Source organism: Telopea speciosissima, chromosome 4, assembly GCF_018873765.1.
Source record: "Telopea speciosissima isolate NSW1024214 ecotype Mountain lineage chromosome 4, Tspe_v1, whole genome shotgun sequence".
Lineage (NCBI taxonomy): Eukaryota > Viridiplantae > Streptophyta > Magnoliopsida > Proteales > Proteaceae > Telopea > Telopea speciosissima.
The window spans coordinates 67,403,470-67,426,110 of record NC_057919.1 but is presented as its reverse complement, the minus strand read 5'-3'; the positions used below and the strand labels follow the sequence as shown (position 1 = coordinate 67,426,110).

General features: G+C 39.4%; 2 protein-coding genes and 1 long non-coding RNA gene across 4 annotated transcripts in view; 1 reads left to right on the top strand and 2 right to left on the bottom strand.

Annotated features, from left to right (window-relative positions):
* LOC122658793 overlaps positions 1–11,390 on the top strand; it is an 18,004-nt gene extending 6,614 nt beyond the window's left edge. The window contains exon 3 of the long non-coding RNA XR_006332495.1: positions 11,174–11,390. This is a non-coding gene — a long non-coding RNA (uncharacterized LOC122658793). The remainder of the gene's footprint in view (positions 1–11,173) is intronic.
* LOC122658790 (V-type proton ATPase subunit E-like) overlaps positions 1–22,641 on the bottom strand; it is a 27,142-nt gene extending 4,501 nt beyond the window's left edge. Inside the window, exons 1-5 of one of the 2 annotated variants that reach the window (XM_043853907.1) lie at positions 22,435–22,641; positions 22,085–22,185; positions 21,240–21,393; positions 5,252–5,448; positions 408–525 (exon numbers count right to left, since the gene is read on the bottom strand). In XM_043853907.1, coding sequence (XP_043709842.1) covers positions 408–525; positions 5,252–5,448; positions 21,240–21,393; positions 22,085–22,185; positions 22,435–22,536 — 672 coding nt within the window. In that variant the 5' untranslated portion in view covers positions 22,537–22,641. The remainder of the gene's footprint in view (positions 1–407; positions 526–5,251; positions 5,449–21,239; positions 21,394–22,084; positions 22,186–22,434) is intronic. The other variant, XM_043853908.1, reaches the window with a different exon arrangement.
* Positions 10,599–10,977, bottom strand: LOC122658792 (60S ribosomal protein L39-like). Its single transcript, XM_043853910.1, has one exon. It carries the CDS (start codon positions 10,899–10,901, stop codon positions 10,746–10,748), a length of 156 nt encoding a protein of 51 aa, XP_043709845.1. The 5' UTR covers positions 10,902–10,977; the 3' UTR covers positions 10,599–10,745.

Sequence of the window (22,641 nt, the reverse complement as noted above, 5' to 3'; positions counted from 1 at the left end):
TTTGCAAGAAACCTAGATGAGATCAACTGTGACATTAAAAAATCCCTTAACTAGACAGGTTTCAACCAGTTTCAACTGTGATGTTGGAAAGATGTTGCGATAAACTACAACTTTAAAAACTGTTCATCCCTTAATCTGATCTCTTCATCTTTCCAAAAAGTAGAAAATATGAAACTGGTGAAAACACAACAGATGATTTTTGTTTTAAACAGAATGTTTGCATTACAAAGCATCAGAAGCATTTTCTGTCCTGTCCATTTTATTTTTGCAAATTATATCACGTTTGCACAATAATGAATAAGGTTCTCACAGCCAGGGCACAAAAGCATTCCCAAATAGAGCAATGCAAGCAACCCCAACAACATAAATATGTTAGTAACGAGATGAAAACAATATAAAAGCTTAACTGGCATGTGAGATGATACCTCTGGCAGTTTCTTTTGGAATACCACATCCAACTTTGCATCAAGGGTGTTCTCGCAAACAATCTTGCCATCACTAGAAGCTAACACAACACCTCCAGAGCTGCATAAGCAATGGTTATCATCAGACAAATTATTTTATATCAACATCATGATTTCAAAATCATAAAAACTACAAATGATTCATGAGTCTCAGAATTGTCAAGCTCAAGAAAAAACAAATCATAAAGATTTATCTTTTTTCATAACATCCAAGAAAAGAATGAAAACCATGTATTGTTTATAATTCAGTTTATAAAATATCTGGTGACATTAGTTCCAAAGCCAATTTAAGAACAAAAAAGTATTACTTTAGAAACAACCCAACAAATAATAAAATTGCTATCCATTTGATCTCAAGAAGTCATATGATGGTTGTCAGCCTCAGATACACCATATTCAATGGATCCTATCCAATATTTGCACACATGGTTAACAAATTTAATTCATGGGTGACCTTTCAGCCAGAGCCCAGTTGAGGAAATCAAAAAGGAGAAAGAAATCTTCTACCTTGGGGAGCAATATGATATATTGCACAACACTCAAGGAACTTACCAACTGCCCACTTCCCCATGCCCCCCCCCCCCCCAACCCAAAAAAAAACAATGTATGCATGCTCTGGAGCAAGAAAGGTTCCAACTTCCAAAATGGAAGCTAAATTTTGAAGTCAAGCAAGTTTATGGTAAATATAGATTATGTGAAGACTGAAGAGGAGAAAAAGGGAAAGAGAAAGAAAAGTGATGCAGTTGCCTTGGCTTGACTGGACCGCAATGACCCTCTTTGGAGACCTAAGCCGAAACGAACCCAGTAGAATCCGGTTTTCTAGTCTGAAGGGGCTGGTAATTGACATTAGATGTAATCATTAGTTTATTTCATTAAATTTGGGTGGGCCTATAAGCAATCCGAATTGGGTTCTCAAACCAGGATTGCACCAAATTTGTATCAGAGCAAATTCCTACAGCCATGGTGAGTAATAATGAGTCAACACTCTCAATCATAGTTCTCAAGGCAGCAAGGCGACCCAAGGGAGTGCAGGGGTGCCTAAGCGCAGAAGGCACCCACTTAGGCGTTGCCTAGGCAACCAAGGCGCCAAGTGTTATTTTTTATTTACCCTTGTTCTAACATTATTTAGTATACTACAATATTTACCTTATATCATAAAAAATCAACATTAAGTCACATCAAGTCATCAAAAATCAATATCATAGTTGTCATGGCGGCGCCATGGCGTCATATCGCTGGAGAAGTGGGTATATCAACCACCAATATGGATGATGTAAGAATATCGACTGATATGGCCTCCATGTCGTTGCCATGGCGCCGCCATGGACACCATACCATGACATATGGCCATATCGGGCGACATGGTTGTTTCAAATTACAAAACTTGATTTTTTAACAATAAATTTTTTTAACCATTTTTTATTTTAATGCTTTTTCCTTAACATAAAAAAAATTAAAAAAACATCAAACAGAAAACACTAATACACTATTGACTAATACACAATCACATATTGACATCAACAATTTTTTTCTCTATTTTTAATGTCATTTAGGGTTCATATCAGCAAGAAATTTAGAGAAAAATTTTCATTCCGTTGGGCTTTTAGCTTCTCAATGTCTTTAGTAAGTGGCTGAAACACATTCAGCTCTTCATCCATTCCTTTGAATGTAATGTAGCCTATAAAGACTTGTCAGACTGTTGAAGTTGGAACAGCTTCTCATACAAGTCATAGATGCAAGTCATACTCTTTTCTTGGGAATATGTGTCCTTCAAATCATCCTACACTCCCTTGGCTGTATGGAACATGACATTGGCTGCAATATCGGGCTCCATGTTGTTCCATAACCAAATAAGAATAATTGCATTGTCCTTAACCCATTCATTATAATCCTTAGAATCAGATGTGGGAAGACTTAAAAGTAATATAACGGAGCTTATCCTTAGCCATGATGTAAACTCGAGCGGCTTGAGCCCAAAGCAGGTAATTGGAGCTCCCTTTGAGCTTGATGGAAGTAATCTGGACATTAACATTGTCCATAATATTCTTGGACTCAGCCATGTCACAAGAAAAATAATATATCCAAAAATAAAAACAATATGAAGCAAGGTTATGACAACCCAAAATCAATTTGGATTGAAAAAGAACAGGAGCAGCCCAAATCACCAAAAAGGAGATGCTGGAATACACAACCAGCAATAGGGAAGGCTTCACCACCATAGAGCAATGCCAGAAAACAAACCAGGAAGAAACGGATGTACCAGGGTTTTGATGAAGAAGTCAAAATCAAAATTAAAAATAGTGGAGAACCATGTAAGACAAAGTAGCATCACCAACAGCAGCAACCAGGAGCCACAGACCCATAAGCTCCATAAAAAAAAAAAAACACCAAAACCAACAACACAAGAGAGATCGAATTTACAGGATTCAGCCTGAGATTGATACATCAACAGTAGATCAGAATTCAATGTAGACTTCAATCAGCATTAGGATACTCCAGCAGAAACAGGTACAGTGCACTCAATAAATAAGAGGAGTGATTACTTCATAATAATTGCAGCATAAGGTGGCTGCACACCACAAGGTGAGAATCGAAAAACAGAACCAACAGAGAATGATTAAAAAAAATCTCAGACCTGATTACAAGTGCTCTGATACCATGTTACAATATCAAGGCGTTGCAATCAGATTAGAGAGAAAGAGGGAGGAGAAGCAAACTATCCAAGAGAAGAGCACAGCCGCAGGACAGCTCCCTTATATTTATAATAATGAACGAAATAAAATATGTGCAAACCCCTGAACCCCACGACTCTACAGTAAGGCTGGGAAGTAGAGCCACAAATACTAGAAAGACAAAAATACCCTTAAACTTAATACTAAGAATCCGAGACCTATCTTCTCCCCACTCTCCTTTCTTTTGGTTTCTTTAACAATTTTCAAAATGTTCAAAATGATCCACCCCAAAGTATTTGAAGACGCATAATTCACTCAAAATTAAGAAGGTAAGTCAAAAATCCATGATCTACACAGCACAGAGTGCAGACGCATGGTTTAGTCACTAGAAAATATCACATCTCTGTGCTCTTTTCTTTTTGAAAAGTAGTAAGGTGGAGGCAAGACTTGAACCCAGGTCTTCATTACAACATGCCAAACACTTTACAAGCTGAGCCAGCTAGCACCTTCATAAATGAAGCAAGATGTATCTTTTGCCTATGCTTATTTTGGGGTCCCAAGCAATTGGAAATTTTGAAAAAAAGGCTTAGCTGACTCAGGTTTGATATTATTTTTGGGCAGGCACGTCTTTGGTGGAACCCAGATATCTGGAATCAACTATCTAAGCTTTTCCAATTTACATTCTTGGTTTTCAAAAATTTTAATCAAATATTAAATTCCATGCATTAAACTTCCACTCCCAGTGGTTAATTTTGGTATGACACTTTATGGGTTAGGGTTGGGTTTTGGTAACTAATCACAATCCCCCCTCCCCACAAAACAAAAAGTTACACTGCAATTAAAATTAGTCCCATTCATGCCTCATGGGATGAGACAGGTTCGGCTTTGGCAATATTTAATAGGGCTCAGGATTGTTATTGATGAAACCAGCCTTGAATGAGAAAGAGGCAATGCCTAGATAACCAGGCATCCTAGCCGAATGGAATCTAAGTGATAACAGCCTAGGCAAGGATTTATTTTCTTCTCTTTTTTTTTTTTCTTTCCAAAAAAAAGTACTAGGATTTATACTCAAGTATACCAACTGGCTACAACATCCAATTCAATAATACAAGAGAGAGACATTAGTAAACCTGAAGGATATAAAGAGTTCCTCATTTCAAGTGTACAAAACACAAAAAGACATCACAAACCCTGTTTGTTCATGATTCCATAAACAGTCACGACTAAAATGAATTTACAATTCCTTTACTCGTAAGATCAATTTACTTACTGAAAAGACAATGGTAGAAATACAAACCAATAATTTTTAATGAATCAATGAGTTTAGAACCTCTAGATCAGAACATTGAGCCTACTGATTAACCTCATGTATTCATTTTAGACTTACATGCATAACTTGCCAGACATGCTATAAACCTGTGCCTGGTGCAACTTGCATGGGGCATCTAAAGTCTGATTAAGACCATACCAATGCTGACCCCAGCACAGAAAACAAAAACACATAAAATTCAAAGCATTTTGAATTTTAACCAACTTCATATCCAAAGATATGAAATTACAACAAAAAGGGGTGACACATATTAAAAGGGGAAATTTATGTCATGAACATTAATGAATTGTCATCAAGTTCATGAGGAGACTTTTACCATGTGGCACATTTCAATGGATATAGGTGGATCCTCATGTGACAAAGGATCTCACAAGTCACATCCATCCCACTAGTCACTAGTGCAGTTTCAGCCAAATATGAATATGTAATAGGGGGCAAAACATGGTTTAAAATAATAAGCATGCTATAACTTTCAACATATAGAGAGATAGAGGGTAATAGCATTTCTGTAATTTTTCACAACTTTGTCCCAAAATTTTGACTCAAATATAATACTTGTTTTGGGACGAAATTCGACTAATTAGATAGGTGTGTGGTCCTCTATAATGTGGACCCCATATGTTTCCTGGTGTGATATTGGTGATAATGGCCCCATATTCAAATGAAAAATGCAGCAGGTCAAAGATTATAAAAGACGTAAATTACAGATTAAGAAAGAAAACAAAACTGTTAGCAAAATTCTCCGAAGGATCTGTTCACAGCTCCAGATAGATTGAAAACTTTACCAGAAAGGTCCATGGGCCTGATGCTGGGTAGGAGCAGGAGGCAAACAGACTTGCTCGTCAATGATAATTTCAGGTTTTTGAACAAGTGCTTTCATTGCATACTCCAGCTCTACTAACTCTAAAACAGATTGAACCAAATATAGATCATCTTCCCGACAACACAATAGGACAGCAGGCTCTTTCAGTCGGATCAAACTCTGCAAGAGAAGCAAACCATACAATTATATTAGCCAATTGCATGGATATTTTTCCATTATATTATTGAATACAGTATCAAAATTTTTTTATATATATATATAAATTCAAAATGAGCAAAAGCATTGTAAGTTTTTTTTTTTTAGTTAATAAATAATTTAATTCATTACCAAAGAAAAGAAAGGGGGGGGGGGAGAGAGAGAGAGCGTACAAGGTCACAAAGCCATAAACAAATTATAAGGCCCACCTGAGAGGAGGTAAGGCCTGTAAAATCCAAAGCCCATGTGGGCATAAAACCAGAGAAGAAAGCCCACAAGCACAACAAAAGGAGAAGGGCAACCAAGTAATTTCTAGGTAGGGAACATGGTCCGAAAACTCGGGTCTCGGGGCCAACTCGGCCTTTAAAAAAACCGAGTTGGGCCGAGATCTCGGCGAGTTCTTGTAAAATTTTTTTTTTTTTTTACTCGGAAGCCCATCTCGGTGGGTTTTAGGGCTCTGTTGGGTCTGAAAATTGGTACACAGCTTATTTTAGGCCATTTAAACATAATGACATTATTAGATTTTGCAAAAACAAAGTCCAAATAGGACTTTTACATCGGACCCTTAGTTGGTAGGCGAAGACGTATTAAAATAACATACTATATACATTATTGACATAATTTATGTATATAGGGCTCAAACAAAACATTCAATTAATAGGAAAACAACTTAATAAGCATTACAAATGTTTAACAATGTTACAAGTTACAACCAACATCACATAAAATGAGATTTAATGATATATTCAGTCCCACATTGTCCCACATAATCTTCCCATGACATACTGTTGCTCCACTGTTGCATATAGTTCTCCACAGCATTCGTATAAGAATTCTGATCCACATATTCCTAGACCCCTATCCTAGGGTATAGCTGTTCCACACTGACGTGAGACTGTTGCTGTGAAGGTTGAGATCCACTGCTTATGCCACTGTCATATTGAGGAATGTATGGGACTGGGAATGTGAACCCATAGGTGGACCCAATGCTGGACCCAATGCCAGAGTCACTGCTTTGATAGTCATACGCATGTGTTGACTGCCTAAACTGACCATAGGAACTATATTCCGAACCGGTGCTCTGCTGGCCATAATCATAGTCATAATGAGGTTGAGATGATTGTCACGACTGATGCTGAGTACCAGTATCCATACTCATGCTTCCAAAACTTGCTAGCATGGTGTTCACACTCGTGTCATCATACTGAGGTTGATTATGTTTGCGACCCGTCCTTCTCTTGTAAGTTTTGCTGTGGCCACCATGGTCTTGATCGTGTGTGACATGTGTAAACTGAGACTCACCTGTGAAATGGACAGGGTCCTGCTGTGTTCCCACTTCATATTGTTATTACTCACGCATCCCCTCATGAGTATCATCATAATAACCACCAGCAAGCATGCCACCACCAGTACCACCACCACCACCACTACCACTACCACCACGACCACCACCACCACCACTACCAGCAGGAGGGTCATCACCATCACCATCACCATCACCATCATCACCATCATCATCATCATCAGGTGGAGTTCTTGTTGCAGCCTCAAATGGTTTCGGTGACTGAGAATGTGCACACCCCTCTTGCGACATATAGTCCTCAACATCTATGCCGGTTATGGACGCAATGGTGGAGTCAGGCCTACCTCCAGGCTCATCCATCTCTGGTACACCACGATCCCTCACCTACTGGAATAGGGGATCCTCATCATCATCAGAGTCCTCCTGGAATATATTGGCTAGCTCGATGGGCTCTTTGTCATTCTTCTCAAATTCTTCACGTATGTGCCTCATCCTTAATCTCATATTATAATGCGCATATACCAGTTGCTCCAGTCGTTGACTACCCAATCTGTTCCGCCTCTTTGAGTGTATCAAGGCGAATGTACTCCAGTTGCGCTCGCAGCTAGAGGATGAACAAGTTTGTAACAACACTTTGATTGCTACCTTCCTCAGGTTTGGTGAACTTGTACCATACAGCACCCACCAGTCAGCTGCATTATAAACAAAGAATATTAAGAATATGTGAATTGTAAAGGGATAAAATTATAAGTCATATATGTAAATTCATGCCATATTGCCACCTACCAAGGTCTGACTTTTGTCTACCCTCCACTGCAGATTTTCGACCGAAACTTGTTGAGGCCTCTCTGAAGGCCTTGATCTATTTACATTTGAAATTTCAAACAGTGTTCGAGGCATCAGTATTTTCTATTTAGTAATTACATTCCTTTACTGACTAGCAAAATACCAAAGTCCCATAGTCTCACCTCATCATTGCAGTTAGATTGTGTCTTGGGATTGACCTCCAACTTCTCAATAACATTTTCAACTGCAAGTAACAAATCCGTGTCCAGCCCAAGATCATGCGAATACTGGTACTTTGGATTCAAATAGTATGCTAGTAAAGGGGAAACCATAAATATAAGTTGTTAGTGACTGAATACTTTAGAGGTTTGCATACATAAATGTAAAAACTCATATAAAGTGTATAGATGTTGAAGTGTTGAACTCACCAGCTTTATGCAAGGGATGACTCAAGTGCTTCTCCCATCGCTCATCAATGATGTTAATGTATGAGCGCGCACTTCAGGGTATTGCAGCTCGGACCATTTCCTTCATCTTTTGCAGGGCAGCATATATGTGGGGCAAGGTAGGCTTCTTCTCTATGTCAACCATCCTTAGTACTGCCACCACTGGTTCTAATATGGCAACAACTTTATACAAGTCATTCCAAAATCCATCACTTGCAATGGTCTCTTGTGCTGCCTTCCCTTCTTGTGTCCTAGAGCCTGGCCAAGTAAACCATTGGTCACTTGTAAACATTAACCTCAGACCTATCACCTTTGACTAGATGCTCTTCAATGCAATGTAATTGGTGGCAAATCTAGTGACACCTGGCCTCACTAAATCCCCCTTGCATTTCTCCCTCATCAAGGCTAAAGCATAACCATGGTTATACACAAAGGTGGTCACTTGCCTTGCCCTATTGACCACACCAGCCACCAAAGCTTTTTTCCCCATGTCCTTCAGCATTAGATCAATAGAATGGGCTGCACATGGAGTCCAAAAGAGGAGGATCCTCTTACTCTTCTTGTTCATCAGTTTCTCTCCAGCCTTCTTAAAATTAGAACCGTTATCCATCACAATTTGGATAACGTTCTTTGCTCTTATATCTTCCTCCACCACTTGCTTCAGTAGCTTGTACAAGTATGATGCATCCTTGACATGTTTTGATGCATCAACAGACTTCAAGAAGACAGTCTTCCCATTACAACTCACCATGAAATTTATAATGGACTGTCTAGTAGATCCAGTCCAACCATCAGCCAAAAGAGTAACCCCATATGTGTCCCACCTTGGCTTCAGACCCTCTATGTACTCTTTCAGCTCCTCTACCTCTTTAGGCAAATACACATTATACAACTCATATGGTGTAGGCCCCTTCCATCCTACGCCAGCCCTCCCTGCAACATCAAAGAATGCATTATTATATGTTCCTTGTGCTACATTAGCTGGAATGCTATTGTATAACATGAACTTGCAGAAGGCTTTCCGTGCATCCTCTTGTTTACCACCATACACTTGTGGGATGGTTGGCTAGAAGGCATCTTGTTGCCTAAAGGTAGATGGATCCTGCTCAAGAATGGTATCTGGGGATCGTGCTCATGGTCGGACTTGGGGCCGTGGGATATCTCGTGCCAGTGCTTCTCCTCCTCTCATCTTCTTGCACTGGTGCAGCTGAGCCAGATCCACCAGCTCCTCTTGCTTGCTCATATGCTCTGATATTGTCAAAATGAAAACTTTACCTACTCGTTGCCAAAGTCTGCTGGTAAATCCTCCATTCAGCCTCTGATTCGAACTCACCAGGTGTAGGCCTATATTCAGTATCATCTCCTACTCCCCCACGGATGTCTACGCCAGGCCTCTCTAGCACTGCTTCATCGAAAGCTATTTGTGTCTTTCTCTCTCAGCTTTCTTTGTCCGTACTCCTCTTATATTTTGTGTCATTGCCAGTTTCACTTGGCTCGGAACATTTTTGCATTTGGCAACATCCTTGCCCAGACCAGACAAATGTTCCTTTAACCTAGTTGCTCCTCCAGAATTTAGAATCTTCCCACAGTAGTTACACTTTGACTTCTTTTTGTCCTCAGACATTGGGACTCCATGTAACCATGCTATATCCCCCATTGTGTAAGAAATATCTTATTTTTTACACTGTTACATAAAAAAACATGTATTAGTAACTATTACAGACTTAAAGTAAGGTATTAAACACTTAAAGTATTATATTTATAACTATTAAACATAATATGAAGCTACTACAACAATCAAATACCTATCTCTTATTTATTCCCTAACCCTAGTATTTATTTTTTAATTATAAATAATATTTATAATTTTTATTAAAAGTAATTATACCTTCAAATATAAAATATTATGACATAATGATGTATTTGACATCATTTGAAGTTGGACATTATTTACAACTGTTGTGCATAATTTTCCAACAAAAACAGGTATTTTTCCACCCCAAAATCTTTACTATCTACTATTTTACCCCCCCCCCAAAATTTTCAAACAACTGTTACCCCCCTCTAATGCATACTAACCACTAACTGACCCCCACCGTTACAGACCCATAACGGAGGGGGTTAGTAGTGATACTTCACTGTTGTCACAAAATATATCGGACCAAAATGCCCTTCATCCAAACCCTTCCTCTTCACTAGAACATCGGCTTCCTTCTCCGGCAAACACCTCTTGCTCCGGCAGCGACCATCTGTGCAAATAACTTCTTCTATGCTTCTTCTTCCCTGCTCCTTCTCTAGTCCTTCAACTGTCAAACCTTGGTACATATGGAAGCACAAAATAATCATGGAAGAGGTGGTTTGGAGAGGTCGTCTCCTACCTCTGGAAACACAATAGTGGAAAGGGCAAGAAGAGTGATGGTGGGAGAGCTCTCTTAGGAAGGCTTCAATGGACCAGAAAATGAAGGAGATGTTAGTGATGATGATTCCTTCTGAATGCTAATCTTTTTTTTTTTTTTCTTCAAAAGCCATTATAAAATTGAACTAACCCTCTTGTTCAAAATATTCCGCCACAAAGAGACAAACATCAATCACAACAAAATCTGGTTTAGGGACTCGTTAGAGTTCCCAATTAATTAACGAACGAATTACAATAAACAGTAACTTGCCATTCTCTTGCAAGACCTACAACTCTAATTTGACCCAGAAAGGGGGCAGCTCACGACACCTTAAAACCCTAGCTTTGTGCGGCGCCAATGCCTACATTTTGCATTGTACCTGATGGTGTTATCGGTCCTCATGCGGATCCAATGAGGGATGGGCCTGTTCTGCCTCATCTTCTTCGTGAGCTTCTTCTTGATTTTCAAGGTTTTATGCGCTGGCATCTTGGCTGCTGATGCGGAGCTCGGGGACGAGGGTAAGGAAATCGGAACAGAAGCGAGAGAACCCTCTTCTGAATGCTAATCTTCAACAGTCCAATCGGAGAGAAAGGAAGAAATTTCATTCATTATCTCTTCTCTCCTATAATTTTCCAGTTTCGGTTTTGTTTTGTTCTTGATTTATACAATTTCATTTAGGGTTTGTTTTGTTCTTGATTTGTTCCTGAAATATTAGAGTTTGATGGATGTTGTGGGTGCAGGAGGACACATCAACCTAGCTGTGACCTTTGGTTTATTCTTGGCAAGGAAGCTATCTTTGACCAGGGCATTGTTCTACATGGTGATGCAATGCCTTGGAGCCATCTGTGGTGCCGGTGTTGTGAAAGGCTTCCAAAATATTCAATACCAGATGTTGGGTGGTGGAGCCAACGAAGTCAGCCATGGCTACACAAAGGATGATGGTCTTGGTGTTGAGATCATTGGTACCTTCGTCCTAGTCTATGTCGTCTTGTCTGCAACCGATGCCATGGAAGAAGAAGGAGAAGAAGAAGAAGAAGAAGGAGGAGGAGGAGGAGGAGGACGGTGATGGTTTTTTTTTTTTTTTTTTTTAACAATTAACACCTCAAAAGGGCATTTTGGTCCTAGAAAATTCGTGACAACGGCGGCACACTGTCATTTATGACTATCCTGCACCAATTCACGGAAATGTAACGGTGGGGGGAATTAGTGGTTAGTATGCATCGGAGGGGGAATGAATGCAGCTTGTTTGAAAGTTTTGGGGTAATAGTAGATAGTAAAGATTTTGGGGTGGTAATTGTAAAAAACCCTTAATTTTATATATTTTTTAACTATTTAAATAATATTATTATTAAATCTGAAAAATAAATTATTTTTTTTAATGGGTGAAAATAAAAATGCCTCCATGAGGCTGTAGAGCATGCAAAGTAGTCTAACATACCTCAAGATCACATCCAAACAATAAGTATTTTTTTAATTTTTTTTTTTTGAAATAAATCATTTTTTTTCCAGAAATTATAATAAATAATTTAATAACCCAAAAAAAAATCGGCCTCCATCAAGTCATAGATCGGCCTAACTTGTATAACATAACTCAAAATCAAACCCATCTACCAACATTTCATCAATTTTTTTTCAAAAAAATAGGTTTATGGAAAATGGGTTTACCTTCCAAAAACCTTCACAAACTTGAGCAATCTTCCAATATTGAGCTGCAATCTTCACTTTGCCACCAAATTCACCTTCCAAATGTTTGAATCCAACCAAATAATGAAGAAAGGAAGAGAAGATTGAGAGAAGAAGAGAGTTGGTGAGAAGAAGAGAGTAGGAGAGAAGAAGGGGTCTATTCTGTCGATAGAATAGCCCCAAAAACACTTCTCTTTGACTTAAAACAAGTTATTTGGGTCAAATGACCCACCCCCATACCCGAGACCCATATCTCGACCCGAGATCTCTCGGCGAGATCTCAGCGAGATTTTGGACTTCTCCTTCCATTTTTTCACATTTTTTTCAAGCCATATCGAGTCGAGATCTTACCGAGAATCTGCACTTTTAAGTTTCGTATCACATCTCGTCTCGGCTTTCGAAAAAACCGAGAATCTCAGCGAGATCTCGCGAGATTTCGGACTATGGTAGGGAAGCAAAAACCCTAACCAACTATCTCAGCACAACTTGGACCAGCCACCAAGACGGAAAAATGGAGCATCGCCAGCAAACGAACAGCCACGGCAGAGGGACGCTGGCCTTGCGGAGGACCACGCCAAGCGGGAAGCAGGCCAAGCGAAGGTGACAGCCACGTCGCAGAGGCACCGGCCTTGCAGAGGGTAACAGTGAAGCAGCTGCCGGCCGAGCATAGCTTGCAGAAGGCAGACTATGCGGCTGCCAGTAACATGGCGTTAGCTGAGCGAACCAGGCGGATCAGACAGAAGACTGACCAAGAAGGCTTGCGGCCAAGCAACTGCAGTCCAAGGGGGCTGGCGACCAAGCGACAGCTGAGGGTGCTGGCAATGCAAGACGTCCGGGGAGAGAGAAGGCGAATGAGGCTGGAGGCGAAGAGACGGGCCAGCAAGCCAAGCAAAGAAGGCTGCCAGCGAGGGAGGCGACCCAGCAGAGTGAGCGGTTGTCGGAGACAAAAGGCAACGAAGCATTGCGACCAGGCAGGAGAGACCCCAACGAGCCTAGAAACAGGCCTAGAGGGAGGGCGACTTGCAAGGCAGCAAGCAAAGCAAGACAGTCGTCCACGAAAACGACAAACCAAGAGGGTTGTAGACAAGCATGACTGCAGACAAGTATGATGACTGCAAGCTCTACGCAGGTCCAAACAAGGAGACCAAGCTCCAAATCCTGAAGAAGAGGAGAAAGAAGAGGAGGAAGAAAGGAATGGAGAGAAACAGAAGGAGAAAGGCGAAGGAGGAGCCTGACCTCACTGCCAGACTCCAAACCAGAAGAAGAGGAAAAAGAAAAGGAGGATGAAGAAAGGAAGGTAGGGCGAGAGTTGGGGAGAAAGAGAGAAGGAGAAGGGAGGAAGAGTGGGGAGGAGCAACCTGACCGCGAGGCCGGGCTGTTCCTCAGCAGCATCACTGGGTTTTTTCTCTCGCTAGGTGAGTGTGAGATTAAAACTTGAGAGAACATTGCGTTGTAAGTTTTATAACAACGTAAAATTCAAAATATATTAACCTAAGTTCAATTTAGCCATTTTCTTATCACGCCTGATGTAGTTCAAGAGAACAAGACGGGCAGCACCAACCAGGCCATCAAACTAAACCAAGAATGGACTAATATATGTATTTTGAGTGTCCAATGGGTTGTATTGGCCATGGGCTTTATATTTTTTAGTTTACTATTGTAATGGGCCAATTCTATAAGCCCAACTATTAGGGATTTAGATCCTATATGGGACTAAAAGTTAGTTTCTATTTTCTGTTTTTCAGTCATTAAGAATATTAGGTTTCTCTATTTTGAGTTTCTATTTTCAGGTTTAGAAAGTTGATTTTCCATTTTATGTAATAACATTATTGGAGTCTTAGTTTCTAATTTCGAATGTTTCTAGAAGAGAGAGCTTAGAATAGCAGTAGTTTCTATTTTCGACGTTAACAATATTTGTAATGGTTGCTTTGTTATTTAATAAAGAAAATGACTGGACAAAGGCAACGATTTGAGAAAGAAAAAAAAGAGTTGTTTTACAACCATGTTTCTGTGAGAGACAGTTGCTCTGGCCTCTGTGAGAGAGTATGGTGAGAGGCTCTTGTAGAGATAGGTGGGATACCTTCTCTACAGTAGGTGAGATACCTACATACAAGGAATTAAGTATCGGAGTGTATCGTATCGTCTCGCCGATACGTCCGTGATCGGTCATGGCCGAGACGAGACAGTCGAGACATATCTTTTTTTTAATGCAAATGTCTCGAATGTATCGGTATGTATCGACCGATACATATCGATACGATACGTAGTCGATACGTGACGATACGAGATGAGACATGATTTAAACCATTATTTTATTATTTTTGAAATAACGATACATATCGAGACGTGACGAGACGTCTCGGTATGTATCGATATGTATCGACCGATACATATCGATACATACCGAGACGCCTCGATACGATCGGCAAACTTAAAACCACATGGGCCCAAGTCTTCTCAAAACAGAAAATTCGAGCAGGAGCAGGCTGGCAGAAAAAAAACAGTTCCAGCTTTGAGAAACCATAAAAAAACATCTTTAAACTTGGTTTTTGCCAAAGATTTGTTGAGGGCTTTGATTCCTTTTCCAAAAACGATCCTAAAGGAGGTGAAATCTCATCATTTGCCGCATCTAACAGCCCACATTTGAAATCAAAAGGTGTTCTTGAAGGGCAAGGTAGGTTTTTTGAAAAAAACTTGATTCTTTTGTTTAAATCTTTGATTTTTGGTATTTTTTTGTTATGATTCAAAGGGAATATGTTAAACTAACTTAGTATTGCATTCTTTGTATACATTTACAAAGATTTGAGTTCAAAATCCATGTTTCTTTGCATTTTTACCCAAACCGAAAATTGCTTCTTTAAAATGATTTTTTTTATTTTCTTCTAAAATTTAAAACAAATGCTAATGTATATAATATATGTACTATATTATGTATAGATCTATCACATTCCAAGAAGATTATATATTTACCCTAAAATCTATCACAATAGTCACTCCTATTGTTGAAGACCCTTACAGACATGACTTTGATCCACCTCGACATTCTTCATGGCAATTGAGTGACTTTACAAGTAAGAAATTTCATCTTTTAATCTTTTATAACAATTTCAATGTGCCGCACTTGTCTGGTTATTGATTATTCACAATTCTTAGTATATATGCATGATATATGACACAAATTGCTTGTTTATATTGTTTTTATTGTCCAAAAGTGTATTTTCATGTGTATTTTGATCATTTTCATGCGCTTCTGCACCGATCGACACGTATCTCCGATACGATACGATACGCCTCTCTTAAAATCGCCAGACCGATACGATACCCGATACCGATACTTAAATCCTTGCCTACATATCCTTCTTCCCTTCTTCTTTACCATCTTCTTTTCTGCTTTTATTTTGTTTCACTGTTACTGAGTTTTATTGGGTAGTATCAAGACCATCTAAGGAGGTTCAAGCAGTGCTGTTAACCTTTTACTGGAGACATCATTCCCATTTGATATTCTGAATATTAGAAGAAGGACCAGACCTGCAGCACCTTCTATTCTGTGTTTCTGGACAGCAATATTCAGTGGTGAATTCTGCCATTCAACCAGTAATTTAGGCTCAACTTTTAGTATGTTTCTCCCACAGCCCTAATTTTCCTTTGATTGAAATCTCTTGACCATCCAATGGTTAGAGTCTTCTCAAGTACTGAGTTTCTAATTCTGAACCTTCACCTTCTAATTTGGGCATTAACTTGGCCGTAACTTTGAAGAGGTAACCTACCCCTGGTACCCTACATACGACTGGACCAACATATCCATCCAAGTTGGTAGTAACTAAATCTAGGCAGTTGCTATTTCTGAGTTTTTTTTTTATCATACTGTTCTGCCGGCTATCAGTACCTTGATCCTTTTTGTAGGTTGGGACATCAGTACCCTACCCCTACAATAATAATATTGCAATTCTTCTGAGAATGTCATATGATGTTTGTAGACTAGACGAGGCAGGAAGCTTCTGAAACTCTTATATATTTGATGTAGATCAAAGCATGAAGAAAAGGGTAAAACACTCTTTACATGAACAGTGATATGGGCCCCACCTGGACAGCTGGCTTAGAGGAGTTGATATTAGGTTTTATTTTTATTATAAGACTTTTATTTAGTTTCCCATTTATGTTTAAGTTGTACTCCTAATTGGGAATCCTAGTTAGAGTCTAGTTTCTATTTTGTTGGGAATCCTAGTTAGATTCTAGTTTCTATTTTGTTGGGAATCCTAGTTAGAGTCTAGTTGTTTATTTTGTCTCAGTCATTGGGCTATATATATGTGATCAGCTCTTAGGAGCAGGGGCTCGAGTTGTTTTGCTTTGGCAAGTGATTGTCCTGTGAAAGGATAGGTTGTGAGAGCTAGGGCGAGAGGACTAGGGTGAGAGACTCACTTCCTTATTTCCCTTCCATCAATCTAATCGATCCCCCTTCCATCCTTTATTATGTGAATTGAGTCGACAACAAGTTGCCGCATTACTGCTGGTTATTATTCCCCATTAATCATCTACTACTGCTGCTATTGAAGATCTACACCAGTTGCTGGAATTCAGAAGATTATTCAGCCATATCGATGTCACCAAAATAGGGTTTCAGAACATTGACAGACAAGATCAATTCTGTTATTTGGCTGATCAGGGTTGCATCAGGTTTTGGGTTTCTTTCCCTCATCCAGGGCCCTACTCGATTACAATAGCAGTTCCACATTGCTGCTGGTTTGTGAGTTATTATTACTTCTCTTACCTCATTGTTGTTTGGGCCTATATTTGCAATCCTGCCTGGGATTAGACCTTTTCAGATTCTTAGTCCTACATTATTTGGTATCAAAGCGTTTCACCTCGTAGGGTTGATGTTAATACAAGGAAGATGAAGTCAGAAGTTCCTTCCCTTGCTGGGCAGAGGGATCTATTCTTCTTCCTTGATTGGTTGGATTCTCTAGAGAGAATATTTTGACTGGCACAACCCAAAAAAGGCGCATAAGCTTAGGTTTGTTTACTTTCAATTAACTGGTTATGCTAAACAATGGTGGAAATCTCATGAAGAGAGACTTAGAGTTAGAAGATGTGAACCTAGGACTTGGGAAGAGATGTAGTACGAGTTGAAGAACAAGTACCTATCGGAACATATATGCAGAAAGTTTTCACTTCAACAAGATTACCACCAGAAGGTATTTACACTTGAAGAGAGCATGAAGCAACTAAAAGGCCAAATGACCTTCAGCAAACTTGTAAAGCCATGGTCCCCACCGCCCTCCACCTCCAACGGATGCAACCGTGGAAGTCGTTGAAGTTGGAAAAGCAACAAGAGAAAGAACCTCCAAGCAAAGAACCAGAACATGAAGTTGAGGTTAATGTCGAAGACGTTCCAGAAATTTTTGTCGTCAAGGAAGAGTCAGTCCTTGATGTTTTGAATGGCGAGGCTTACATTGAAGAATTTTGAAGCAAGTAAAGTTGAGGCAATGGACAATGTGGAACTTGATACTATAGTTGACGAGGTGGTTGAAGAAACCATTGAAGAGACTGTTAGCTACAAAAAAGAACATAAAAAGCTAGAGTTTGAAGCAAACAAGGTCAAAGACACACCTGTAGAAGACCCCATGGACACGATTGTTGATTTCAAAGTCAAGCACATAAGAGTTCATCATGCCACCAGAGTTCTTTGAAGAGAAAGTTCATGCCATGAAGACTACATTCCTAACATCCACGAGCTGCCAGAGTACTGTTTTGGGGTGAAAATGAACGTGCACCACACCAGACTTGCCCCTAAATTCTATAAAACTCGAGGACGAGTTTCTTTTAAGTGGGGGGAGAGTTGATGTAGATCAAAGCATGAAGAAAATGGTAACACTGTTCACGTGAATAGCACCCAAGTACTATTCATGTGGCACTGTTCACGTGAACAGTGATATGGGCCCCCACCTGGACAGCTGGCTTAGAGGAGTTAATGTTAGGTTTTATTTTTATTATTAGACTTTTATTTAGTTTCCTAGTTATGTTTGAGTTTGTAATCCTAATTGGGAATCCTAGATAGAGTCTAGTTTCTAATTTGCTTATTTCGTCTCAGTCATTGGGCTATATATATGTGATCAGCTCTTAGGAGCAGGAGAGATTTGAGTTAATAAAATTCGAGTTGCTTTGCTTTGGCAAGTGATTGTCCAGTGAAAGGATTGGCTGTGAGAGCTAGGGTGAGGGACTCACTTTCTTATTTCCCCTTCCATCCTTTATTATGTGAATTGAGTCAACAAGAAGTTGCTGCATTACTGCTGGTTATTCTTCTCCCTTAATCATCTACTACTGCTGTTATTGAAGATCTACACCAGTTGCTGGAATTCAGAAGATTATTCAGCCATATCGATTTCACCAAAATAGGGTTTCAGAACACTGACAGACAAGATTGATTTTGTTATTTGGCTGATCAGAGTTGCATCAGGTTTTGGGTTTCTTTCCCTCATCCAGGGCCCTAATCGACTACAATAGCAGTTGCTCATTGCTGCTGGTTTGTGAGTTATTATCTTCTCTTACTTCACCGCAATTTGAGCCTATATTTGTGATCCTCCCAGGGGTTAGACCTTTTCAGGTTCTTAGCCCTACATTAATATTCTTCCCTTTTCTCATTTTTACAATGAAGAAAATTTTATTAAAATATTAAAAGGTAATGTAATTTCAATCTATAGGTTGATGTTTGGTCTGAAAAATCAGAGCATCAAGATTTGGTAGTTGAAAGTTAAATAAGAAAAAATGACAAGGGAGTTGCCCCAATAAATGACAAGCTCCAAGAGAGTCGTTTGAGGTGGTATGGTCATATTCAACGGAGGCCTAGGGGCTCCCCAATAAGGAGGAATGATATAATCCCGATTGAAGGAGCTAAAAGAGCTAGGGGCAGGCCTAAAATGACCATAGGACAAGTTGTAAGAAAGGACATGTATAGACTAGGTCTTGTACAAAGTATGACCTCAAATAGAGCCTATTGGAGGGCAAGGATCCATGTAGCAAACCCCATTTAGCTGAGATTCTCTTGACTTGTTGGGCTGTGCCTCTCTCCTCTTACTTTCATCTTCCATTTTTCTTGTTATTTTCCATCTTGCATTAGTCTTTTACCTTTGTTCATTTCTCACCTCATTACCCACACCTCTTTTCCCATCTCTTCATTCCCCTGTTTTGTTTAGACCTCAGTTTTCCCTACTTTGTTTTGTTTGGATCCAAGTAGCAAACCCCATTAAGTTGGGATAAGGCTGAGTTTGTTGTTGCAAGTAAAACAAGAAAAAATATTTTTGTATGAAATTTCACTACTTAGCATTTAAGTAATAATTTTTAATTTATTATATTCAATACATCTATGGTTTATATAAACATCAGGATTCTCTTTTTTTCCCTTTTTCCTCTCTTAAAGGTTGAGATCAGAAAAGAGAAATTCTTAAATCCTTGGAGATATCCTCTTGGCAACAAATAAGTGAGATTCCTGAACATGTTTATATTATTCAAAGTAGCTCATCACAAATTCTGCTTCCCATTTTCTTATTTCTATGCATCTTTTCTGCTCCCCGTCCCTCGTCCCCCCTCCCCCAAAAACAAATTTTTGTTATGTCTATGCATATGTGCTTGTGATTGTTAGAGGCAAGAAGATGGAGGAATGAAGCAATTTGGATGACTTTTGGAAATGTTTCAATTTATTGGAATAGATAGCAACAACCATTTCATCGGACATGCGTATTTTTTATTTTCCAATGGATTTACATATTTCATTAATGGAAACTTTTGGATGTAGTGAATAATAGGCTCTGGTTGTTCGCCGTTCAAGAATTCTTGTTTAGGCAGTTTATACCATCCATACATAGTGTTTTGATCTAAGATTTCAATTCTTCCATGTTTCAGCAGTAGCATATTGTTCCATGGAACTAAGGTCCAAAATATGGAAGAAACAAGTGTTTCCACGACTCTACTACCCCGTCAATTCTGTTCCACTTAATCCCTCTTTCATGACCACATATCTTTCCGGCTAAGTAATGGGAAATCTTTCTCCTGTTACATGAATCAAATGGCACAAGCAGACGACAGCCATGCAACATCTGTGTCCGCATTCCCGAAGGCACCCCTCTCTTTCAAGAGGATTCGCGGCATGTCAAGCCTTGGTAAGGTTCTTCATTTTGCATCAAATTAAACCACATGTTCCACCGCCATAGTTGTCACGGCGTCACGGCGATCCAAGTCGGTGGAGGGGTGTCACGTCGATATATCGACATGTCGCCCGCCATGGCGAGCATGTCGACCATGTTTTTTTTTTTTTTTCTTTCTCTATTTTTAATGTGTTAATAGATGTATACTCAAGCCATGTTTTATTTTTTCTCTATTGTTTCTCAAGTTTTAAGAAGAAAATTCAGAAATCGAAGAGGGAAAGAAGACAGGAAGAAGAAATCGAAGAGGGAAAGAACATAGGAAGAAGAAATCGAAGAAGAAATCGAAGAGGGAAAGAAGAAATCGAAAGAAATTGAAGAGGGAAAGAAGAAATCGAAGAGGGAAGAAGAAATCGAAGACAGGAAGAAGAAATCGAAGAGGGAAACAGAGACGAAGAAGAAATCAAAGAGGGACGCCATGGCGTAGGTCGCCATGCAACCCTCTCCAGCGCCAGGACGCCATGGCGACGCCATGACAACTATGTCCACCGCTTGTGCAAGCCCCGGTCAATTCCTTCGAGTTTCGTTCTTGCAAATGTACTCCCAGGCAGGATATCTATGGTTTATATAAAGATCAGGATTCTCTTTTCTCCCCCCTTTTTCCTCTCTTAAAGGTTGAGATCGGAAAAGATATATTCGTAAATCCTTGGAGATGTCCTCTTGAAAACAAATAAGTGAGATTCTTGACCATGTTTAGATTCTTCAAATAACTTCATCACAAATTCTAATTCCCATTTTCTTATTTCTATGCATCTTAATTGCCCCTCACCCCCCCCCCCCCCCCTCCCAAAAAAAAAAAAAAAAAATTTGTTTTGTCTATGTGATTTTATGGGCAAGAAGATGAAGGAATGATGAAATTTGGATGAATTTTTGGAGATATGTTTCCATAATTTCCTAAAAAAATAATCTACACATAAATAGAACATCAAATCTCCAAGGTACTGACCTGAACAATAAGGTCTTTCAGAAGATTTTTGTATGCAGGGTGGTTGTGGAAGCTCAGAAGGTCCTTCGATGCTGCCTCCTTCATGGAGTTAACCTCGTCATCTTGTGCTTGAAGAACTTTGATACGAGAAGCATTGAGCTGCATTGAGTATTCTCAGTGTGAAACAAATTTGAAGAGTTTAAATTTGTAATATGAAAAAGAAATGAAACCAATGCATGACAATATATCGGTGAAATGACAGAGGCGTAACTTTTCCGCATAATCTCATTCTCTATTATATATCCGCTAAAAAAAAATATTTACATTATAAAGAAATGAACCAGGGTTGCTCTTGGATTGAAACAGATCAAGTATATGATATGCATGAATAATGCCTATAAGCAAGAGCACACTCGATACGAATTAAGACAGAAATAGAAAAAGAGAGCAAACGTGGTCCATCTTATAAGCTGCTTCACAAAGTATAGCTGGTATGAGTAAGAAGTTTTAACATTAATTAAAGAAACAACTAATACTGAGCATAGGTCATATATGTTTCGAACCATCATCCCATACAAATGGCTTGTACAAGGGGTGACTACTTAGATTGACCATGTATGAAAATTACACATTTACAGAAGTTAACCTGCATATGCATAATAACTCGGTCTAGCATCTACTCAAAATCTATGATCATAATCTGGAAGTAACAAAACTAAATTAATCTCAACCACGATGCTAGGGATTTACATTTCCAGTTGAATTAATTGTTTGAAATGAGGACTGAGTAACAAAGTTGGCAATAAGGATAACGCCAAATCGAGAGACACAAAGAGAGGAAGTGGCAGAGTGAGCTTGAGACTTACATTTTCTTCCGAACTTCTACTTGCTTCTGTTTGCGCTCATATTCCTGTTTGATCTTCCTTTTTTCAGCTTCAACCAATTGCAACTTCTCGATGTTAAACTCCTGCAACAAAGAACAATTGTCACCACCGATATCCGTATTTATGGTATCTGCAGAAGCAGTCCCAAGTAATCGAGAGGGGAACAGTTGATATCATTAAACTTCCAACACTGACACTAGACCAGTATATGTGAATCTTCAGATACGTAATGAAGAGAACAAGTATACGAAATTCAGAGGAATCAGTTCAAATTGCCAGTTTATAGGAATTAAACCAAAAGTGATTTCCTATCACGGAGGAAATTGGCATACTTCTTCAGAGGGGACGGTGATCTCGTTGGCTTTCTCCTCCGCCTCTTGGCGGATGAATCTCACCATCTGCTGGATCTGCTTGGAAACGTCTGCATCATTCATCTTCGGATCAGAACGCAGAGGCCAATGGAACGGAGCCTCATGTCCTTCACCGGTAAAGGCTCTGGTCTTGCTTCAGAAGTCCGACCACGCCAGGCGATAGCGGAG

What these genes read in the sequence shown, in the direction of transcription:
- LOC122658792 (XM_043853910.1), bottom strand. Translation starts at nt 10,901, where the DNA reads ATGCCAGCGCATAAAACCTTGAAAATCAAGAAGAAGCTCACGAAGAAG.